Source organism: Acanthamoeba castellanii, assembly GCF_000313135.1.
Source record: "Acanthamoeba castellanii str. Neff unplaced genomic scaffold scf7180000084698, whole genome shotgun sequence".
NCBI lineage: Eukaryota > Discosea > Longamoebia > Acanthamoebidae > Acanthamoeba > Acanthamoeba castellanii.
The window spans coordinates 90,137-107,940 of NW_004457373.1; the positions used below are offsets into that span (position 1 = coordinate 90,137).

General features: G+C 58.5%; 6 protein-coding genes across 6 annotated transcripts; 1 reads left to right on the forward strand and 5 right to left on the reverse strand.

Annotated features, from left to right (window-relative positions):
* Positions 1 to 83: 83 nt before the first annotated feature.
* Positions 84 to 1,124, reverse strand: ACA1_130500 (WH2 motif domain containing protein; the record flags this gene model as incomplete). Its single annotated transcript, XM_004336820.1, has 1 exon — positions 84 to 1,124. One exon carries the CDS (start codon positions 1,122 to 1,124, stop codon positions 84 to 86), a length of 1,041 nt encoding a protein of 346 aa, XP_004336868.1.
* Positions 1,125 to 1,589: 465 nt separating this feature from the next.
* On the forward strand, positions 1,590 to 2,960 carry ACA1_130510 (uncharacterized protein; the record flags this gene model as incomplete). The annotated part of the gene is made up of 5 exons (XM_004336821.1): positions 1,590 to 1,830; positions 1,904 to 1,960; positions 2,072 to 2,254; positions 2,421 to 2,505; positions 2,678 to 2,960. The coding sequence occupies 5 exons, from the start codon at positions 1,590 to 1,592 to the stop codon at positions 2,958 to 2,960; spliced, it is 849 nt and encodes a 282-aa protein (XP_004336869.1).
* A 605-nt stretch (positions 2,961 to 3,565) lies between these two features.
* Positions 3,566 to 11,108, reverse strand: ACA1_130520 (CPSF A subunit region protein; the record flags this gene model as incomplete). Its single annotated transcript, XM_004336822.1, has 29 exons — positions 3,566 to 3,715; positions 3,837 to 4,003; positions 4,095 to 4,254; positions 4,344 to 4,476; positions 4,598 to 4,734; positions 4,838 to 4,994; positions 5,214 to 5,233; positions 5,336 to 5,416; positions 5,524 to 5,787; positions 5,893 to 5,967; positions 6,111 to 6,322; positions 6,410 to 6,517; positions 6,592 to 6,697; positions 6,819 to 6,962; positions 7,037 to 7,351; positions 7,457 to 7,614; positions 7,752 to 7,896; positions 7,973 to 8,122; positions 8,214 to 8,291; positions 8,443 to 8,732; positions 8,818 to 8,935; positions 9,021 to 9,105; positions 9,256 to 9,632; positions 9,704 to 9,781; positions 9,875 to 10,000; positions 10,156 to 10,305; positions 10,397 to 10,477; positions 10,571 to 10,750; positions 10,920 to 11,108. The coding sequence occupies 29 exons, from the start codon at positions 11,106 to 11,108 to the stop codon at positions 3,566 to 3,568; spliced, it is 4,434 nt and encodes a 1,477-aa protein (XP_004336870.1).
* Positions 11,109 to 11,254: 146 nt separating this feature from the next.
* Positions 11,255 to 13,163, reverse strand: ACA1_130530 (uncharacterized protein; the record flags this gene model as incomplete). Its single annotated transcript, XM_004336823.1, has 6 exons — positions 11,255 to 11,391; positions 11,464 to 11,621; positions 11,734 to 11,899; positions 12,006 to 12,155; positions 12,270 to 13,058; positions 13,139 to 13,163. The coding sequence occupies 6 exons, from the start codon at positions 13,161 to 13,163 to the stop codon at positions 11,255 to 11,257; spliced, it is 1,425 nt and encodes a 474-aa protein (XP_004336871.1).
* Positions 13,164 to 13,860: 697 nt separating this feature from the next.
* Positions 13,861 to 14,901, reverse strand: ACA1_130540 (WH2 motif domain containing protein; the record flags this gene model as incomplete). The annotated part of the gene is made up of 1 exon (XM_004336824.1): positions 13,861 to 14,901. One exon carries the CDS (start codon positions 14,899 to 14,901, stop codon positions 13,861 to 13,863), a length of 1,041 nt encoding a protein of 346 aa, XP_004336872.1.
* Positions 14,902 to 15,318: 417 nt separating this feature from the next.
* On the reverse strand, positions 15,319 to 17,695 carry ACA1_130550 (WH2 motif domain containing protein; the record flags this gene model as incomplete). The annotated part of the gene is made up of 11 exons (XM_004336825.1): positions 15,319 to 15,457; positions 15,552 to 15,658; positions 15,727 to 15,792; positions 15,907 to 16,001; positions 16,094 to 16,315; positions 16,392 to 16,578; positions 16,686 to 16,885; positions 16,980 to 17,067; positions 17,210 to 17,371; positions 17,436 to 17,492; positions 17,555 to 17,695. 11 exons carry the CDS (start codon positions 17,693 to 17,695, stop codon positions 15,319 to 15,321), a joined length of 1,464 nt encoding a protein of 487 aa, XP_004336873.1.
* Positions 17,696 to 17,804: the final 109 nt, after the last annotated feature.

Consider the following 17,804-nt stretch of genomic DNA (forward strand, 5'->3'; position numbering starts at 1 on the left):
AATGCGGAGAGTCATAGACTCAAATGTTATTGAAGGGGAGAAGAGATAAAGAGAAGAGAGATAATTGGTGGAGATTTTTGTTTTTAGATGTGCTTGAGCTCGGTGCCCTGGCGGATCTCGCCCAGGAAGCTCTGGCGATCCCAGCTGGCCTCGTTGATGGTCTCCTTCTTGTCCATCGCGATGACCGGCTTGGACTTGTCGACGGTCTCCACGTGCTTGAGCTCGGCCTTGCTGGCCTGCTTCACCTCTTCGAGCACCTCGCGGGCCTGGACCGTGCGGCCGGCACTGGTGAGGCCCTCGAGTCGCGGGCTCGACCGGTCGTTGATGCTCGCCCGAGGCACGCTGCGCAGCTTCTGGACGTCGCTGTGGCGAATGGCCCAGCGGAGGTCGGCCAGGCGGTTCGAGCGGGCCTTGATGCCGCCCTTGGGCATGTCGGCCTTGGTCAGCGCGATCGATCGCATCAGCCCGCGCTCGCGCACGTCGACGTAGACCATCGGCTTCATGGTGCGACGCTCGCGGATGTCCCGGAGCAGCGGCGCGCGGTCGACAGTGCGCAATTTAAACTCCGAACCGGCTGCGCCGGAGTTGAAAAACAGCTGTTTGGGGCTGGGTTCGATCGGCAGCTCGACGTGGCGCAGTTGGTCGCGGTACGAGTGGTGCACGAGCTGTGACAGGAGTGCCTCGCGCCGCTTGAGCACTTCGATGAACTGCGCGCTCAGTCGGGCGAACTGCTTCTCCTCCTCGCGCGCACGCTGGAGCCTGACCTCGGTCTCGCCCTTGGTGCGCTGCAGGTGGCCGGCCGTGGTCAGCTCCTGGTCCTTGAGCACGCGGCCGAAGGCCTCCTTGACGGCGCCCAGGAACTGGTCCTTGTAGCCGACGGCCAGCGCGGCGTCGGTCTCGAGCGACTCGCGGGCGCGGTCCACCCGCTCGGCGGCGAAGAGCGAGTCGAAGCCGGCCCGGGCCTCGGAGATGGTGTCGAGCGGGTTGGCCACCTTGTCGCGGATGACGGTGCCGGCCTTGACCGAGCGGTCGCGCACGTCGCCGGCCAGCTCGCCGGCCTTGTCGGCGATGACCTCCTTGTACTCCTCCACCTTCTCCTTGGCCTGAAGTGCGTAAGAGTCCATGTTTGTGTTTGTGTGATGTAGTTGATGAAGCTGGAGGTGATTGATGTTGATGATGCTGTTGAAGCTGTTGTTAGAGCTGAGTTGTAGGTTGTTGATGAAGATGAGAAGGAAGAAAGGTCGAGGCTTTTATGGATCGAGAAAGAATGGGGCGATGGTCCGGGGACACTTACCAGAGGGGATCAAGCCCAGACAAAGTTGAGGCGAATTTCAAGCGGTCCTCCTGCGCCAGCGGAGATGAACTGCTCTCCCCTCTGTGATTTGCTGGCCACAGGTAATTTTGTCGAACATGTCAGAAATTACACAGACACCCCACCAACCCCGCCAGGCACAGTAAGGCGTGGCGTCGCTTTGATATTGTTTCGTAATGCTTTTCGAATTATTTCGTAACAGCTTTCATTCGAACAAAAGAATTCGTACACATTTCGTGAAAGCACTTCTTCCCCTTTTTGAAAAAGAACAAAGAAGATGGAGGCACTGCCACGGGAGCTGGTGTGGGAGGTGGTGGGTTGTCTGCCGGTGCGCGACGTGCTTCTGGGCGTGGCACTGGCCTCCCGTGACTTCCATCGACTCCTGTGCGGCTCGTCGCCGTCGTCGTGGACGTCGAACGAGTTTTGGCGCCTCTACGCCCTCCGCTGGCGTCTTGTAGGCGAGGGCGATGGCGATGGCGATGCGCCCGAGCTCTGCTGGCGCTCCTTCTGCCGCACGGGTGCCCCTCTCGCTTACTTTTTTCCAGATAATAATAAAAAAATTATTCTAATTTGTGTTTTAAATGACACCAGAGTTGGAGGGCTGGCGGTTCGGCCTGGAGGAGAGCCTGCACGTTGACGTGCCGCACGGTACGTTGTCCGCTGCGCTGCGCAGCCTCGCCGCCGATATCTGGACTGAAGCGTGTGTGTGTGTGCGGTGCGTGTGCGTGTGTGCGTGTGTCGTGTGTGGTGACCACACAGGAGGACTGAAGGTGGCCGATAAGTCGGATGCGGCGGCTGTGCTGGCGAGCGAGAAGGAGCAGGGCGTGCGCAAGACGCTGCTGCTCGACAAGGCCAGGCGGCGCGTTGAGCTGGTACTGCACAGGGACAACTGGGACGCCTCCCTGCTGCTGGTCGAACGTCCCATCCCTGCCCGCGGCCCTGGTTCGATCCCCTATGCGTGTGTCGTGTGTGTCGTGTGTGTCGTGTGTGTTGTGTGTGTCGTGTGTGTCGTGTGTGTCGTGTGTGTCGTGTGTGTCGTGTGTGTCGTGTGTGTCGTGTGTGTCGTGTGTGTCGTGTAACCCACATGCGGGCGGGTTGGGGGACGCAGCATCGATTCGGTTCCATGTGACGAGGCAAACGGGCTTCTGGATGGTCGGCGTGGCAAGCCCCATTCCCCAGGAACGCCTCCCAACGTACCACCTCTCCCTCTCCCACATGTTATGTTCGTTCGTGTGCCATGTGTGCGTGTGCGGTGGTGGTGTGTGGGATGTGTGAGATGTGTGCGAAATGTGCGTGAGAAGGAATGCCTGACTCTAGAGTCTGACCAACCGTTGGGGGTGGGGGTGGTGGTTGGAATGGGAGAAGTGGCCCGCAGCCCTCGTATGGAGTGACGTGGGACCTCCGCCTGGCCTACAACGTCAACGGCTCCTTCAATGTCCAGCCCGTATCGCACTATGACCCGGCTCCGGAATCCGACACAGGCACTACGCTCTACCCCATCCCCCCCTCTTCACTCATCCGCCTCCGATTGGCCCAGTTGTGGCTCACTTCGTTTTGGCGGCACTGCACATTCCCCCATCACCAGGCTTTAAAGAAGGCCAAGAGGTGGAGGTGCGGGTGGAGCACAACATGGCGTCCTTCTTTGTAGACAACTCCCCGGTACCTCTCTCTCTCTCTCTCGTCTCAGTTCGTGTATGTGTCGTGTGTCGTGTGTCGTGTCGGGGCGGCTCTTGGAGCTGAGGTGCGCCTCCTCTTCGGCTGCTGAAGCGAAGGCGTGGGCATGGCGTGGTGGAAGCTCTGGTGGTGGCCGCACGTGCTGCACAGCTTGGGGTCGGCTGCGGCAGTTGAGGGCTGGAAGCGCTGGCACTTGGCATTCACCGCGCAGCACCGCCCCACCAGGCCGCTGCTTATGGTGTTGATGTGTTGTCGTGTAGTCTTTTGGTGATGATGGACGTCTGATGATGGGGGAGGGTGGGGGGAATGGGACAGAGGGGCAGACCATTCAGCCTGGACCACCTGCCCAAGCCGTGGCGCTTCTTCTGGGGCGCCGATGGCGCCGCCTCGGTGGCCACCATCCTGCCACCGCGCCACCCACCTACAACGCCACCATAATGTTGTTGCTGATTTGTACAGGAGCCACATTCAGAAAAAACATCGAGGCCTTCTGTGGCCAACAACTCAATTAATAGCAAATAAATCTTATTTATTTTGCTGGTGATGTTGATGTCGGTTGGGCTGAAGAAGGTGGCCAGCTCAGAGGGTGTGGGTGACGGACTGCGGGATGCCCTGGAGGTCGTTCAGGATGCGCTCGCGCGAGGTGCCCAGCTTGAGCGCGATCTGCTGCTGCGTCGCCGAGTCCAGCGCCAGGTAGCGCGACAGCAGCAACCCGTCCAGAATTGTGTGCTGTCATCACCGTACACACCGCACACACCGCACACGCCGCACACCGCACACGCCACCCACCGCACACGCACACGCAAGGTTAGGGATGTGGTGCGTGTGGTGCGTGTCATGTGACGCGTACCTTGCGGTTGCGCAGGAGGCGCTCGCGTTGGAGGGCGCGGTAGGCCTGCGGGTGGAGGCCGGCCGTGTGCGGGATGGCCGAGAGAAGGGCCGACTGGAGCATGCCCAGCCGACGGAATACCGACTCGTCCATCGGCGCCAGATAGCCCACACCGCCCGAGAGCGTGCCTGACATGTCGCACACACCACACGTCAGCCTCGTGTCGTGTTGCGTGTCGTGTGCCGTGTCGTGTCATGTGTGTCGTGTTGTCGAACGCACCGAACCACAAGGCATGGCGCTGCAGCGAGGTGGTGCCCGAGGGGAGCGTCATGGGCAGACGAACGAACTTGTTGATGGATTGGCCCACGTTGAAATCGCCGCGCGGCACCAGCAGCTGCCCGCCGCGGCTCTCCGCCGTGTGCGGCGCGTACGCCGTGACCTGACCACACAACCACAGCACACGCAACGTGAGTGCCGCGGTGTGTGCGGTGTGTGCGGTGTGTGTGTGTCGTGTAGACAGAGACGTACCTGGAGGTTCTGGCGTTCGTCGGACATGAGGAGGGCGAGGTTCTGCTTGTCGACCACGTACTCGGTGGCGAAGACGCTCACGCGGCCCACGTCCTTGGCCAGCAGCGCCAGCTGACTCGCGCTGTCCTTCCATCTGCAGCAGGTGCACAGGTGACGACGGTGTAGACTATGACACCGTGTGTGTGTGTGTGTGGTGTGTGTGTGTGTGTGTGGTGTGTGTGTGTGTGTGTCGCGCGTTTGCGCTAGAGGTTTACCTGAGGAAGAAGATGCTCTTGTAGATGTCGCCGCACAGCACAAAATTCTTGAGGGTCTTGATCGACACGATGTAGTGCGGCGCGTCGTAGAACGCCACGGCCTCCGTCGAGCCGCCATCGAAGTTGAAGACCCAGATCTGTGCACCAATAAATATTTCAATTCATAATAAATCAATAATATATATATATGAATATGAACATATTCATAAAATTCAAGACTCATAAAATTGTGAGGAGTACCTTGGGGCCGACGGCGATGATGAGGTAGCCCTGGAGCGAAGCGGCGGCGGAGACGGGACCCTTCATGGGCTTCTCCTTCATGGGCTTCTGGTAGGCCATCGTGAGCTTGCACTGCTCCTCGCCGGTGACGTCGATCTCATAGATCAGCAGGTGAGGCCTTCGTTAAGAATCGCTACCATCGTTCATGAACGATATTAAATAAAATAAATAAATTAATAGTAATAATAATAAATGAACAAACATTATTTAGATATAGAAATAAAAATAAATAAACAAATAATTAGAATCAAAGAAAAGAAAAGGGGTTGGAAAGGATATTCTTCCGCGACCGGCGGCGTCTTCTCCTTCGGCGTAGGATGTGCCGACCACCACGTACGGCCGAAGTTCGCGATTGACCTGCGAAGAGCGATGAGCCTCCACAGCACACGACACACACGGCACACGGCACACGACACACCACCGCACACACACGCACACGTAAAAAGAAGGCGTGCGCACCTGGCTGTAGTTGTCTCCGAGCTTCAAAACGCTGAGCGTGAGGACGTGCTCTTTGGGCTCAAGCTCGACATGGTGCAAAATCTGAACGGCGTGCATGTGGGTGAACAACAGACCGCAACCATTGACGTGTGTCGTGTCGCGTGTGCGGCGGTGTGCGTGTGCGTGTGCGGTGCGTGTGCGTGTCGTACCTGCCAAGTGCGTGGGGAGATGAGATGTAGCTCGTGGCGCTCCTCCATCATGGCGATCTCGCGCGGACCCATGTCGCGCTGCTTCTCCTCGGGTTCGATGCCCATCTCACGCGACTCCTCCTCCTCGCGCTCGCGCTCCTGCCGCTCCATGTCCGTCTCCGGTGGCGTGGGCACCACCGTCGTCACCGGCGTGGCCAACGCCACCACGTACGTTCGCGACGGCGGGTGGTACGCAATCTCCCTCGGTGTGCGGCCCAATGGGACCTGAGGCGGTGCACCGTGTGTCGTGCGTGTCGTGCGTCGTGCGCGTGTGCGCGTGTCGTGTGTCAGCATAAGCGATCGGTGCAGCAGCAGCAACCCGGGCGGCACCTTGCGAACGACCCCAGGCAGTTCCCAGTGAATCGCCCCCTCGGCAGCCGGCAGCTGGCAAATCTTGAGCGTGCCCTGTAGAGCAAATAAATAAGCAAAATTAATCTTAATTAAAATTTCTTATGTGAATAATATACGTTATTAATATTAATAATAAATTATTGCAATTACATAAGAAGAAGAAGAAGAAATAACAATAATAACAGTTAAATAGGAACCTCGTGGTTGAAATAGATGAAGCCGTGCGGGCAGTTGGCGTTGTGGAATTCGGCGAAGGCGCGGACGAAGGTGTCGAGCTTCATCGGGTAGAGCCGGGCGTAGCCCCGCTGCGCAAACACCCACGCCGGTGCGCTCCCCGAGATGAACACGCCGTTGGACTTGCCCACCGTCCCGAAGTAGTGGATGCGTCGATAGCGTAGTGTCGACGTTTCTATGTGTTGTGCGTGTCGTGTCGTGTCGTGTCGTGCGTGTGTGTCGTGAGCGCGTGCGTGCGTGTGGCAAGAGAGATGCCAGGTACCTTTCTCGGTCTCACCGTCTTCGTCACCCGCCGGCGTTGCGTTCAGTTCGAGCTGCAATTCGTCGTCCCCGCTCCTCTCCGTCTTGACCCGCTTCTGATGGGCGTGATCTGCGAGTCGACGAACGTGAGTGTTTGGCATCGCAGTCCATGTGCGGTGCGTGCGTGCGTGCGTGGGCCGGTACCAGCCCGCTGGTCGTCCGACTTCTCCTTGCCCTTGTCGGCGACTTCCGCGGGGCTGTCGCCGTCGTCGGTGTCCATTTGCTCTCTCTTCCGCTTGAGGGCCTGGGCCTGTTTGTGGGCACGTTCAAGAAAAGAGGCCGCGCGTGTGAGGAGAAGAAGAAGAAGAAGAAGAAGAAGAAGCGGAAATCAAGCACTAAAAGGGGGGCGTTTCCGAGCCGCGCGAGGGTACCACGACGGGGTCGACCAGGGAGCTTCGCGGGAGCGGGTCGTAGTCGCAGCGCTTGAACGCCACCTCGAGCTCGCCCTCGGCTCCGGGCGACGAGGAGGTGAGGAAACCCCGATACAGCAACAGCTCTCCGTTGTCCAGGTAGAGCTGAGCCGCCGCCACCAACACGTACATGCTTCAGATTCCGGCGGCGATCAGGGAAATGGGCGGAAGGCGCGTACAAAGAGGTGCGGCAACGAAGGAATGTTGCCAATGCTGTGCAGCGCGATCTCGGCGATGCGGGCGCTGGTGGTGTCGGCCGACTGCTGCGCGGCTGCGCTCTGGGGCGGCGGGCGCATGAGCACGTTGTTGATGAGGCGCGGGCCGTTGGCCGCGCGCTCGGCCGAGAAGACCAGATCGAACTCGGGCACGCTGTAGATGTCGAGCCGGCCGTTGTCCTTGGCGATGGCCGCAAAGATCTCGTCGTTGGTTCGCGCCTTCTTGCCCCGCATCGCTCCGCCGTAGAACAGATGCATGGCCATAATGTCCCTCACCTCCTGAGTACACCCGTGTGTGCGTGTGCGGTCGTACGTGTGAGTGTGCGACGTATGAGCAGCCGAGGCGCGAAGTTGAAATGGAGACCAAGAGAGTGGGAGTGGTACGTGGATGTTTTGCAGCGAGGTCTGGACGAGCTTGGAGGACGTGGGGTCGGCAAAGTAGAGGCGAAGCGCGCCATCGGCCATCAGCACAAGCACGTAGGGATCGGCGATCGACGCAGCTGCGATCTGTCCCGGCGTCGATATGCGTTGCGTGGCTTTCACTGTGCGTCCAATTGTGCGTGTGAGTCTCACGTTACTATCACGTCATTATTATTTTATTATTCTTATTATTATTATTATTAAATAATGTTCTTTTTGATAATATTGTTATTATTTATGTAACGGTGCGCGCACGGACCTCCGTCGAGCAGAATGAGGCCGTGCTGGTGGACCTGCACAATGCGGGTCTGCTCGAACAGGTTGCCGGCATCCACGGTGGGTGCCGCCACGTTGAAATCGGTCTCCTCGTTCGAGAGCTCGTCCAGTCCGTCGCCAGCAATCACCTGGGCAGCCAACCAAGTTGACGTCAGTCTCGGCTGCCACACGGAAGAACGAAGAAGAACGAAGAACGAAGGGTACCCTGGTCTGCTCTTCCTCCGAGAGCAGGAGGTATGCGTGGTATTCCGCCTCTTCGCCTTGTCGTTCCTCGCTTCGGTGGTAGAGCGTCCAGAAGGCCTTGCACCCGGCCAGATCGGCCGATGCATGCACTAGCTCCGGCCGAACGCCATGCTGCACGCGTGGATAGAAGTCAATCGTTGAGTCGAGACTTTGTTGTTTGAATTGAGGCGCGTGGTATCTGCAAATGTGGGCGGTTGATTACCTGAAGAACGCACAGAGAGCCGTTCTTGCCCTGGCCCGAACACGTCACGATCTCGACGCTTCGCTGGCCCTCTTGCTCCTAACGTTCATCCACAACGCAACAACCCGCGCCACGCAAATGTCAAACGAGCGCAACACGCACCGCCGCACAGGCACACGCACACGCACACGCAACACCGCACACGTATGCACGCATCGCTGCACACGCATGTGTGGGAGGGAGGTCGTACGGCCATGGAGACGGACGCGGGGTCGAAGGATTCGCCGATGGCAAAGTCAGTGATGGGTCCGACGTTGACCAGACTGTCGCAGACCTTGAACTTGTAGGTGGTCAGCAGCCCCTTCTTCTTTCGCCGGTCCTCCTCCCGGATCCGCCTGCCGAACTCGTCCACCTCGCCCTCGCCGTCGGGCTCCTCCTTGACCTCGCCCTCGCCGCTCGCCTCCTCCTCTTCATCTTCATCGTCGTCGTCGTTGTCCTCCTCTTTCTTGATATCGTCGAACAGACTGCCCTTCGTCGCACCTGTGTCGCCGCGCGAAGGTGGTGTGGTGGGGCGTGATTATTAAATGTCGACCGAGCCAACAACAGAGTGGAGAACACCACGAACCGTTTTGCTTGGGCGCGGACGCGTCGGCGGTGGTGTACTGGAGCAGCAGGGAGTCGCCGACGCGCGACCCCAAGAAGAGGAAGCGTTCGTCGGCGCCCTCGCCGGAGAGCGTGGCCATCTGCCGGTCGAGGGGAATCAAAAACAAACAGATGTCAATCTCTTCGCCGCGCGGTGTGCGCAGAGGCGAGGCCGAGCGCGCGTACGCAAGAAGTGATCACGGAGGAGCCGGCCTTGGTCAGCTGAATATCGTTGACTGTTCGTCCGTCAGACAGCAAATGGAAGATATATCTGTGGACCACGCACCACACACACACACACACACACACACGCGCGCGCGACACACGACACACGACACACACGACATACACGACACACACGCACGACACAAGCTGAGTACTGCTGAAATAACGCATGGGGCGAGGAGTGGGCCATGCGTACAGCTCGCCGCCCTTGAGCGACACGAGCAGCTGGTCGTCGGCGAGGAAGACGTCGCGCGCAGCGTCGAGCGCGATGCCCACCCGGTTCTTGCCGGCGGACGGGAAAGGCGTTTGCGGCGACAGATACAGGTCGGCAAACACGTTGAGCGGCAGACACGATGCCGAGGCCTGCGTGTCGTGATGTGATGTGATGCTGACGTCAGCACCATGCGCGGGCAAAATGAGACGATAAGGGAACGAGACCTGGTTGAGATAGAGCAGCGAGTTGGTCGACAGGGCCAAGGCACCGCCGATGGGTCCTGGCACGGCGATCAGTCGCTGAGTGTCGTAGGGCAAGAACTCGGCAGACCACACCACCGGATGCGCCGACGTCTGTCCCTGTTGTCGTATTGTGGATCAGTGACTACTTCATGCAAGGTTGTTGTTGTCGTTGTTGTCGTTGTTGTTACCCGGTGTTGCCAGAGGTTCAGCGATACAGCAGCGGCCACGCATGTGTTCCTGTTCACGGCGACGCGACCTGACCAGGTCTGTCAATGCGCGCAGGGTCAGTACTACTGGCAAAGAAAACTAGAATATAAATCTCAGTTATTTATATTAATAATATAAACAAATAATCGGACCTGCGTGGGTTCGTAGAGGATGAGGAGGGTGGGCTCGTAGTAGCCCTGGAGGAAAACAAAGTCCTTGACGTTGATGATCCCCATTGCTCGCAGATCGAGCAGGAAGGAAGGCTTCACGGGCTGGTCCTGGAGCACAAAATCGACGAAAAACCACGAACCCGTAAGCACACGCTCACGCACACGCACGAACGCACGACCGCACACGCACACGCACACGCCCTACCGCACACGCAAGACCGCACACGCACGCCCGCACAGAGGAAAGTGGATCGGGCGAGCACCTCTTGTCCGCCATTTTCGATCTCCATGAGGCTGGCGTGCTGACGAAAAGGCAGCACCACGAGCTTACGGTCGAAGGCGAGCATCGCCGCGCATCGTTGCTGTGGATCGACTCGCAGCTCGGGCACGTGGATGTAGTGGTCGTGTCCCTCCTGACGCCGCCATCACCACCAACACACTTTCGCGTCAGCCTCGAGCCGTAGACGGGGAGGCAGGGCAGAGAATGAAGTAGTGGCTGTGCACCTTCACTTTGTAGTCCTCAAAGTAGTGTAGAGAAATAGTGCGGAGATCGTTGGTGGCGATGTCGAACTCCAAAACCGAAATCTGCGTGTGCGCGTGTGTCGTGCCGTTGTCGGTCGCGGCGTGTGTGCGTGCGGTTAGGCTGATTGCAGGAAGCGACATGTGAGTCGAAGGTACCTTGGCGTCGCGGAAGCTGAGGAGGAGGGCGTCCTTGCTTGTGCCCGGGAATCGTACGGCGGCCATCGACTCGATGTTGCCAAACAGCGACGAGCTCAGCACCAGCCGCATGGAGTGCTGTGTGCCGGCGTACGGCGGCGCGTCCTTCGGCTCCTCTCCCCGCAGTGAAATGACCCCATCCTGTCGTTGCGTGCCAAAATGGAAAGTGATATTAATAATAAATTACAATCACTAAACAAAATGGAGGGAGGTGCTGTTTATTCTCATTTATTTGGCATTTTACATTAAAAATTCAAGGGCGAATGAATTGGGGCCAAATTGAAAATTTATTGATTTGTAAGGGGAGGACAGTGGGGCGGGTCGATTGGCGATCGATTGGGCGTGCCTTGGAATCCTCATGGCGATGGAGGGCGTAGACCTCGAGCACGTTAGTCTTGGCCACGATCAAGTTGATATCGTCCTCGCTCGTGAATCGAGCACTCAGGCACAGCTCCACCCCCGTGGGCGGGATCACCTGATTGAAGAAATTGTAGCTCATCCCGGGAGGCCAGGCAAGCTCTACAAGATCTTTGCACTAATGTTTGCCAGCCCCAATTCTCTGCTTTTTCTTTGTTTCCATTTTTATTTCTTTTATTTCTTTATTGGATTTTTGATTTTTTTCCCGAAGCCTCCCAAGGCGCACCGTTACTGGGGAGAGTGGCGCATGGAGAGGTAGAGCAGCAGCTCCTGCGCGGGCGCGTGGCCAGGGTTGTCGGGCTCGCCGAACCGTCGGAGGGTGTCCATCGCTCGTTCGTTGTTTCGCATGAACTCCTGCACCGCGGCTGCGCTCAAAGATATTTGATAAAAATTGTCAGCAACCTTGGTGAATGGGGCAAAGAACGAAAGCGACGCACCGTTATCTTCGCAGAGGAGGAAGATGGCGGCGATGGCGTAGGGCGCGAGGGGGTGAATGGCTTGGTTCAGGACGTCCACGAGTGCGTCGAGTCCTGTAGCCGTCCTGCCCGCCGCCTCCGACACCTCGGTCTCAGTCTCGATAAACACTCCCTGAAACCTGTTTATGACATTAACGTGTTACTTGTCGTCAGCTTCCTAACAAGCCCCACAGCTTGTCGCGTCGTGTCGTGTCGTTGGTCGTGTCGTGTCGGAAGGAATGCGTAGCGAACCTTTGGCGCGTGGGCCGGAAGGGAGCCGTTCGTTCAGACAGGAGACTGTTGAGCACGATGAGGGTGTCAGCGAGAGCGGCCCATTCGCTGGTCTCCAATCGCTTGAGGACCACGCGGATGAGGCTCGCCGCCAGCTGGCGATCCAGAATCTGTCTGCACGTGGCCACTATTGCCGCAATTAATTGGTTTGTGTGAGAAAATGTTGCGCCCTGTGTTGATGGTCGTGTAGCGCGAGTGCGGTGCGCGTGTCGCGAGTGTGGTGCATGTCATACCATCGGCAAAACCAGCCATTTCGGTCAGGATTTGGAACAGCGCGAGGGTGGTCATGTTGTACTTTGCATCGTCTTGTAGGCAGTGCTCCAAGAGATCGAACGTGTGCTTCACAATCCCCTTCTGGAACATTGTCTTGATCGAACAGCTCCCTGCGTCGCCGAGAGCCGAAACTCAACGGTCAGGCCACACGACACACGACACACGACAAACGACAAACGACAAACGACACACGACACACGACACACGAAGGGGAAAGCGCGTACGGTCTGCAGAGTTGTGTCCCAGGATCGGAGTGAGGGCATAGGCCAGGCGCGTGAGCAGTTCAGCGTCGGTGTCGGGGGTGGCCTCCGCAAACGCGCGGAACATGACCGACCGCGCACGCGTGGTCATCAGCACCGGTATCGAGGCCTTGTCGTTGCGCACGAGGCACGACAGGAATGCAATGCTGCACACCTTGGTCTGGATGTCGGTGCGGTCGCTCTCGAACATGGCCGTGGCCTGCTCGATCACCTTGGCGGTGCCCACCTTGCATCGGTCCTCGGGCGTGGCAATACTGCCGGCAAACATCCACAGGGTCTGCACGAGCAGGTGGGTCAGGGATCGGCTCGGCTCGGCCGTATCCAGCAGTGGCACCAGAGCGTCATCGCTCGCCTCCTCCGCAGCAGCAGCAGCTTCTCTGCCGCCTTCCTCGAGTTGCCGCTCTCCCTCAGCCCCATCCCCCGCCTTTTCGCTTTCGTTTTCGTTCTCTTTCTCTTTCTCTTTCTCTTTCTCGCTTTCGCTTTCGCTTTCGTTTTTGTTGCTGACGTCATCACCGACAGGCGTTGGCGCGCTGCCGTCGTCGTTGCTTTCGCTCGTAATACCGCTGGCACGGCCTGTTTCGGTTTCGCCGTCGGCCAGTGCGTTGTCAACGGAGGCGGTGCCCGTAGATGAGGTTGTTGAGGCCTCCGGCGCAGCCCAGATGGGCAGGGGGGACGTCAGGTCGATAGCAAGGAAGAGCCGCACGATCGCCTCAACACCGCCTGCCTTCCGGAACACTTGCAAGCTCTGTGGCTCTGCACCACCACCACCACCGACTACATGCCACGTTAACACTCGAGTGGTTCGTGTGCGCGTGCGGTGGTGCGTGCGGTACCGTCGGCGGCAAAAAGGGGCACCATCTGCTCCAGGGCGTCGAGCTGCCCCGCCAAAGAGGCTTCCGGGGCCAGTGCCGCCACCACCTGTCGAGCCTCGGCCAGCTCAGCGCTGTCTCTCCCTGGGAGGCCCGAAAACTGTAAGCTCGACTTGTTCGCTCTATTTGTATTTATTAATACTACGAAAAACAAAAAAAATAATCTTCTTTAACGCAAATGCAGTAAATCGCAAAATAATCAAAGATCAAATTCAAAGCGAAAGAAGAGGCACCAGCACGGCGGCGCCACACGGCGACGGCAACTGCGAGTCCGAGGCCAATCGACAGGCCGAGGCACACCCCACGCACATTGATGTGTTGCCACGGCGAACCGCCAGAATCTGTTGTCTGCGAAACCGTGGCGGTCGATGTGCTTCCTGCTTCTGCCATTGCTGATATTCCTTTACAAATAACTAATATAATACTGTTTGTTGGCGGCGTCGGGCTCAAGATTAGCTCAGCTCCTTCTTCGAAAATCAAAGCAAGCAATAAAAGAAAAGAAAAGAAATTGAATTCCTTGCTTTTCATGTCGCTTGGGCGGCTTGCTTTGGTGGAAAATGTCTACAATTGATTGTATTGGCTGGTTTTGAAAAAGGAGAAGAAAGGCAGCTCATCAAATATTGATGTAAAAGGGAGACATGGCTGGGTGGCGGTGATGGCACAGTTGTGGGAGATGAAGGCCCAGCTTAGATCTGGCGCAGGTCAGCGCCCTGGCGGACCTCGGCCAGGAAGCCCTCCTTGTTCCAGGTCTTGAGGCTCACATCGTCGCCGATGGCCGGCTTGGCCTTGTCCGCGGTCTCGACGTGCTTGAGCTCGGCGCCCTGCCTCACCTCGTCCAGCAGCTGGGCCTTGTTGAGCTTCTTGGTCTTGGTGCCCGCGGCGGCGCTGAGGTCGGGCTTGGCCTTGTCCTCGGTCTCGACGTGCTTGAGCGACACCTCGGTCGCGGCCAGTCCGCTGCCGATCTGCTTGACCACCTCGTCGCGCTTGGCCTGGGCCGCGCTCAAGCTCTTGAGCACGTCGAGCCGCGCGCCCGAGCGATCGTTGATCTGGTCGTCGCTCACCTGGTTGAGCTTGCGCAGGTCGGCCTGGGCGATCTCCTTCTTGAGCTCGTCGGCCGAGTTCCTCTTCAAGTCGCCGGTGATGTCCTTCTCGCCGAGGGGCACCGAGCGGAGGAGGCCCTTCTCCTCGGGCTCGACGTGGACCAGCGGCTTCATGGTCTTCTGCTCACGAATCTCCTCGAGCAGCGGCTCCTTGTTGAACTGCTTGAGCTTGAACTGCTCCTGGCGCAGGAGCTCGGCAATGTGGTTGTCGGCCTCGGGCGCGTCGACGTGGTTGAGGTGGGCGCGGTCGACGCCGCCGGTGCGCTCGACCTGGGCCATGAGCGCGTGCCTCTTGATCAGGGTGTCGGCGACGACCTCGCGGTTCTCCTCCGACTCCTGATCGGCCGAGCCGACGACGGCCTGGCCTTCGCGCTTCTGCTCGCGGCCCTGGCGCTCCATGGCCTTGTCGCCGACGAGGTGGCCGATGGTCTCCTTGACGCCGCCCACGAGCTGGTCCTTGTAGCCGGCAGCCACGGTGGCTTCGGTGGCGACGAACTCGCGGGCGTTGGCCATGCGCTGGTCGGCGAGGATGTTGTCGACGGTCTGGTGGGCCTGGTTGATGGTGGAGTTGACAGTGTCGACGATCTTGTCCTTGAGCTCGCCGAGGGTCTGTTGGGTCTGTTCCATTGTGTGTTGTTGAGGGTGATTGATGGGTGTTGAGGGTAGGGTTGCTGTCGCAGTCGTTGAGAGAGTGTGTTGCTTGGTTGTGTGGATTGATTGATGAAGAAGAAAGGTGGCCTGGGGCTCTATTTATCCTCTTGACCGCGCAAGAGGCGCCGTTCATTTCACCGTAAATCCCATCGACTCCAAAAATCGAGGTGCCCGTTTCGCCAGAAATTCTGTTGATCGTCACGCTGGGGTCCGGCTCAAAAAGCCTTCAGATCTGTCTGGCCTGATGAGCTCTGGTGCGGCTGGATTTCTTTGTGAGAATAAAAGAGATAATTATTTATTATGTTGGCGGTTGCCAATTATGCTCTATTTCTATTTTGCATTTATTTTGATGTAATTTTGAGAGAAAATAAACATCTTGAGTGGTGCGCTTGTCTACACTTCCCACTCAGAGTCGGAGGAGCCCTCGTCGTCATCGCCTTCGTCGTCGCCCAGGTCGGGTACGGCCGGCGAGTCGTCTAGATCGGGCGGCGCGAAGTCGCCGTCCACGTCGGGCAACCTGATCTCCGCCTCTCTGTGACGCAAAGGACACGACACGACACGACACACGACCATCAGCGCCACACGCACACGACATAACGTGAGAAGCGGTGGTGGGCTCCGCGTACGCAGCAGGGGCCTTGGCCTTCTTGGTCCGCTTCTTGGGCGGAGCTTCGCCCTTGAGACCCACACGACGACGGTTCAGCGCCATGATGAGGTCGCTGAAGATGTCGCCCTGCATGATGACGGATTAGCGAGGTCTGCGCTCGAGGCCAAAGGAGTACCATAGAGGGCGGTACGTACCGTCGAGGCGGGCGGCGGAACAGCGGCGCCGGACTGGTTGTCGCCGGACAGGGACGGCGGGGCGTCCTTGTGGGTGCGCGAAGAACGTTAGACCGGCGGTGAGTTCACGGTCAAGAAAATGAAGAGAAAAAGCAAAAGCAAAGTCTAGGTCTAGTGGCTGTCCGTCGTGGTGGTACTTACCTCGAGGTTGCCCGGGGTCGCCTTCTTGAGGCGGTCCTTGTGGCCCCTTCGGATGTCGTCCAGCAGACTGGAGCGGGCGTCGCCACCGCCAGACGCTGCAGGCAGCGCGGAGGGAGCGTGAGCCGAGCCAACCAAACAATTCACGGGCAAGAGGGCCACGCGCGCGTCGGAACAAACAAACACGTACGTGCTTCGTCGAAGCTGGGCACGTTGGCGGGCGGGGGCGGAGGGATGTTGCCGGCCGGCGGCGGGGGCGGGGGCGGAGCACCGGCCCCGGCGGGAGGCGGCGGGGGCGGAGGCGCGGAGATGTTGCCCATGGGCGGCGGGGGCGGGGGCGGCATTCCACCGCCGGCGTCGATCAACGGCACATCCGGCACGTCGAGGTCCGGCGCCGCACCATCGTCCGGGCCTTTATCTATTGTTTAGTTATAATTATTATTATTATTACGTTATTTTTATTTAGAATAAAAATTCGAGGTACGTACCGGGGGTGACGTCGGGAAGGTCGACCATGACGTTCTTGGTGGAGGGGGCGATGGGCGCAAACTCGGGAAGGTCGGCCGAGTTCCAGTTGATGTCGGCCACCATAGTCAAGTCGGGCAGCACGGACGGCAGGTTGAACTCGGGCACGTCGCCCAGCACGGGCTTGTAGCCGTACTCCACCAAGCCCACCTAGTTCATCGATGTGTGCGTGTGCGGTTGTGTGCGTGTGCGGTTGCGCGTGTGCGGCCGTTCGTGAGACGCAGAACATGCAGCGAGAGGAGGGTGGGTGAGCGTACGTGCGGCAGATCGTCGGTGCCGAGCGTGGTCGGGGCGTCGGCGAGGCTCTTCTTGTCTTGCACGGGCGCTGCGACCTCCTTGCCGGCCAAGTTGTCCAGCGAGACGTACTTCTTGTAGGGGTTGTCCTGCGTGTTGAACAGCAGCAGGGAACTGATCGACTCCAGCTCTGTCGGCAGTCGGCCCAGGCCCTCCCTGAGATCTGTTGCGTGCGCGTGCGTGAGCGATTCGGTTAGGCCTCACAGCAAAGTAGTGGTGAGCGGCGCCAAAGCGCTTTTCAGGTTCGTTTCGTGTACCCTCTGATTTCTCGGAGCGACGCAGGTGCGTGCTCTCCGGCAGGAACGGGTCGTCGCCCAGCGGGTCTCTCAGCGAAAGGATTGGCATCTGCACGCAGCGACGATGGCGTGCGTTCAGGTCAGCACGATGACACGACGGCAAACAGAACTCGGAACAGACAAAGACAAAATGATGAAAGCGCGACACACACGACACACACAACACACAAAAGAGAGAGAGAGAGAACAACCTGGGGAGCCTCGGGAAGGCGGTGCTTGGGGTGCTTGGGCGGCACGCGCGGCACGTCTATGTAGAGCGGGTGGTACTCCTCGAGCTGCTTGGGGGCCGGGTAGCGCGCCGACGAATGCACGGCAATGGCCTTGGTGCTCCCCGCTACACGCGCCACTTTCGCCTACGTCGATGTGTTAAACATGTGCAATTGATTTGTAAAATAGTAATGAATGAAATGGGAGTACCTTGGCGGTGTCGATTCGCGAGGAGATGGCATCGATTCTGCTCTTTTCGTGTGAAACCTGTTTTTCGCAATCAATGAGAGGAAGTCAATGGAAGTGAGAAATTGGGGGGTGGGGCATACCCGGTTCTTGATGCGACCGAAAACGTCTTCGACGACGGATTCAAGGCCTTCGAGAGCATCGAAGATTTGGAAGAGTGAGTCGTCCTGCCTCGTGTTGGGAAACACGACAGGCACCGAGAACACCTGCGCCATCGTCCCCATCTTCTTGTCCTGATTATCTTCTCTCTGTTGTTTTTTTTTTGTGCCGACCGGATTTCGTTGTTGCCTTTTCTTTTTCTTTTGTTTTATGTTGTTTTTTGATTGTCGACAT